General features: G+C 35.7%; 1 protein-coding gene across 1 annotated transcript; it reads left to right on the forward strand.

Moving 5' to 3' along the window:
• The first annotated feature begins 717 nt into the window (after nt 1-717).
• LOC131876188 (probable E3 ubiquitin-protein ligase ARI7) lies at nt 718-1449 on the forward strand. Its single transcript, XM_059221011.1, has one exon. It carries the CDS (start codon nt 718-720, stop codon nt 1447-1449), a length of 732 nt encoding a protein of 243 aa, XP_059076994.1.
• The last annotated feature ends 3096 nt before the right edge of the window (nt 1450-4545 follow it).

A 4545-nucleotide genomic window follows, 5' to 3' on the forward strand; every position in this document is an offset into this window, starting at 1 on the left:
TGATTAAATATTCATTGATGTCATTTTGAAGATGTTTATAAACTAATCATTGGGGTCATTTTAGAGATAACTCTAGATCAAATAGACCAAGTAACCACAAAATTATAAAATTTAATATTTTTATCTTTTTGATTGCAGAATACTATAATTTTAAAATTTATTTCCCCATCTTCTTAACATATTATGATAAGTGAGAGAACTGTATACTCTACATTGTTTCCTTTCAATTTGGATTCACATTGACGAAGTTATCCCTAATGCAATGACTAGTGTACACGTGACATTTTAAAGGATTAGTCTTGATTGTCAATTTATCTATTCATGTATTGCAACTTAAGGCGTGGGTATGCTCCCCATGGTCTTGAGTTCGAGTCCCCGACTGTATTAACTCTGTGTCGTACACACTAGAGGATTAGTCTCGCTTCGGCGAGGACACCTCTAGATTCCATGATAGTGAATATAAAAAATCCACTGACACAAAAATGAGTCTTCTTCAAATCTATGACCTAGAAATAACATTGAATTTGAAGTGTTTTTTTTATTGACTTTGAAGAGACGCTTTTTGGCGAACAAATAAGTAGGCCATTTAATTTTATGTGTAGACATAATTGTTTTACCCTACATTAAAGGATAGGTTTAAATCCTCATAACATCAAATCAAATCGATTCAATTTGAAAAGGCCAAAAAAAAAGAACAATTCAATTAGAAGGAAAGGAATGGAATACACAGAAGGCGCTCGCAAAATGGAGCACGAATCAGAGGATTCCTCTAATACCGAAATGGAGAACGAATCAGAAGATTCCTCTGATTTCGAAATGGAGTACGAACCAGAAGATTACGAGTATGAATGTTGTGAAGAGGAAAACTACTGGCCAGCGAAGAAGGCAAAAGAGAAGGGTAGCATGAAGCCTTACAGAGTTTTGAGCTTTCGAGTCATCCGTGGACGACAGGACAAGGCCATGGAGTCTGTTTCATCCCTTTGTAGTTTATCTCAAGCCGAGTCAAGGATTCTCCTGCAACATTTCAAGTGGAGAGTTCCAGATCTGCTGGAACAATGGTTTCACAACGAGCAGAAAGTGCGAAAAGATTCAGGGCTGTTTCAATCATACTATTCGATCTGCATGGATGAGCACTTCATTACTGAAATGAAAGCCCTTGCTTGTGCCCATTATTTCTGTAACAACTGTTGGATGAACTACATTCAGACGTCAACTAGGGAAAATGGTATCGGGTGCCTCAGTTTAAGATGTCCTCAGCCAAAATGTGGGGCTGTTGTGGACGAAGACACTGTGCTCTGTTTGATTACAGAGGAACAGAACAGAAAAAAATATGAGCAATTTCTTGTTAGAACTTATGTTGGAATAATGAAAGAATCAAATGGTGCCCTGCTCGTGGGTGTGAGTATGCTGTGGAATTGCAGAGTGGAATCAGCCAATGCTATGATGTGACCTGCAAATGCTCATATAGTTATTGCTGGAGCTGCTCAAAGGAGATGCATCGTCCTGTTGACTCTGATACTGTTAGAAAATGGGTTCTCAAGAATGGAGGCAATGCAGAACCAGAAAATTGGAAAATTGTTAATACAAAACCCTGCCCAAAATGTGGCCGTGCAATTGAAAAAAATCAGAGTCGCATGCATATGACATGTGTGGCTCCATGCTGCTTTGAATTTTGTTGGTTATGCCTTGGGGATTGGAATGCCCACTCTTATAATTCTACTTGTAACAGATTTCAAGTTGATGATCAGGGGACAGAGACAGTAACTAATCAAGAATCTGAATCAGAGGCAGAGGAAATACAGAGAAAACAGAGAAAGCCCATTAAACAATCTTTGGACAGATAGAGTCATTATTATGAACGATGGGCAGCCCATGAAAGATCTAGGGCAAAAACACTCTTAGATCTGAAGCATGTTGAGAGATTTCAGATCAAACAGTTGAGTGACAAACAATGCAAATATGGCTTACATATTAAATTTGTGACAGATGCATGGCTTCAGATTGTTGAATGCAGGCGTGTGCTCAAGTGGACATATGCTTATGGCTATTATCTTTCTCAAGATGAAACTGCCCTCAAGAATATGTTTGAGCATTCTCAAGCTTATGTGGAGTCTTCTTTAGAACGACTTCATCGGTGTGTTGAGGAAGAGGTGCAGGTTTTTATCGCAAGCCAAAAGCCTCCAGAGGAATTTAATGAATTTCGTGTCAGGCTTCTTACCCTCACAACTATCACTGCCCAGTATATTCAGAACCTTGTCAAATTTCTGGAAAAAAGCCAAATGAAAGAATACTAAAAAGACTTTAAAGAACAACTTGGCCAACTTATAGAATTTTCCACATGATCCCTGCGAGACTACTTAGATACCTCCTATGAAAAATAGAGTATATTAGATGTTGTATCTTTAGTACTGAAGGGTGAAGGGTTAGTTGAATTAAAGAAGCATTTTATTATGTGTGAGTGTAAAGTAAATATCAAATATGCAGATTTATAAATGGGTATTTCGATACAACATTTCTTTCAAGAATATAAGATTGGAAAAACTGAATGAGTGTCACATCTCCATAGACTAGCCGCCTATTGTCTCGATGTAAATTGGATGAAGGCCAACCCTTTTTAGGATCTTTATGACACTTTTAATTTTGAATAGCATAAAAAGTGTGAATGCATGATGAATGACATGAATATAATTCATATCATTTGCTTAGTTACTAAAATTTTATGATTTCATTATATCAAATGAGATGGTTTTAATGATATTATGTTATATGTTTATTTGTGATGGTGTTTGTATGAGAATTGACGTGTTATGCAGGTTCTCAGGGTGCAACAAGGGTGAACCTGTCGACCTATACCAGTCGGACTCTTAGTGATGAAACTTCTTTAGATCTAAATTCCCAATCATGGCCAATGAAATAAATAAAAACCTAATATATAAATATAAATATACATATAAATATAAAAGAAATAATTGAATTTGGATATGAAGCAATGACAAAGAGAGGGGAGGCATGGAAAGAAGACTCGTCGTGCTAGTCTCAGGGCATGGTCTTCCCCACCCTCTTCATAAATTGGAATCTCTCCCTATTATTATAATTGGATGGTGAGATTGAAAGGTATTTCAGACTCCATCATATAATTTACTTAAACATCATATGAACAATCAGTGATTAAACTCTGCATAAGAGCATTATCAGGTATCATTTATTAAGCATACAAATTAAGCACATCCCCATGCATACCACCAAGAACAAGGATGTTACTGCCTGTAACTTAATAACAATTCATGGGGATGTGCTTAATTATGCTCGTTGGTGATGCCACTGGAGGCTTTTGGTTCCTTTCCTTTGTGTCTCTCAATGTGAGGGAGAGGTCACACCTCTTCATCATGTATGCCCTTTGGCAAGAAACACACCCTTTCACCATTAGCACCCTTTGAAAAAAGTGCAACTCATCATTATTTCTGCCCTTTGAAAGGGACACAATCTTTCACAAGCAGATTTGCACTTTGATTCTCAAATTTTCTTTTCTCTATTTAAATCTATATGTTGAATTGGCTTAAACCATTAATTAAAAAATATAGGGGTACCACTATTTATAACCCTTAATTGGTTTAAATCTATCGTAGGACACTTGTAAACTTCAAATTTTCAGGTTTTTTTCTTGGAAATCTAATTATACCTAAAACGAAAGTCACTCAGTTTCAATGATAATTTTTTTTTAAATTCGTAATAGGATTGTTCTAATTACTTCTTTTGATTATAATAGATCCTAATTAGTTTAATCGCTACACAAGAATATTTTAATTTTTCCAACCTTTAAAGAATGCGAAGAAATATTTTGAAATTTTTAATTATATAGTAATTGCATAAATTATGCTATCTTTAAAATAAATTCTTTGTTATCTCTCCTTTTTTCTTTTTTTTTGTTGATAGCTGATATCACTGAATATCCATCTTATAGTTATAATTATTGTCTCACTATTGTTGGCTCAGGGCTGTTTGTTGATTATGTCTCTAATATTTATCAAGAACTGGTCTGACTGATAATTATAAATTCTGTGCTTGCAAAATCTTTTTTTTCTCTTTATAGTTATCAAAATTATAGCCTTTTTGAAATCTAATGCATATATTGTGAGTGCGAGGGACATACATTCACAAGAAATGCCCATTTTTGCAGAATTATGCTCATTATTATAACAACTGGTTCAAGTGGGCAAGCAATTCTATATTCAGTAAACAAAAATCCCTTTTTTCAAGTGGAATGTTACAAATTTGCTGGACGAATGGTTTCTGAATGAGCAGAAAGTATGACCTCGACTAGGGAAAATGGTATTGGGTGCCTCAGCCAAGATGTGGGGCTGCTGTGGACAAAGACACTGTGCTCTGTTTAATTATAGAGGAACATGACACAACAAAATATGGGCAATTTCTTGTTAGATCTTATATTGGGGAAAACAAAAGAATCAAATGGTGCCCTGCTCGTGAGTGTGAGTATGCTGTGTAATTGCAGAGTGGAATCACCCAATGCTATGATTTGACTTGCTC

Source organism: Cryptomeria japonica, chromosome 5, assembly GCF_030272615.1.
Source record: "Cryptomeria japonica chromosome 5, Sugi_1.0, whole genome shotgun sequence".
Lineage (NCBI taxonomy): Eukaryota > Viridiplantae > Streptophyta > Pinopsida > Cupressales > Cupressaceae > Cryptomeria > Cryptomeria japonica.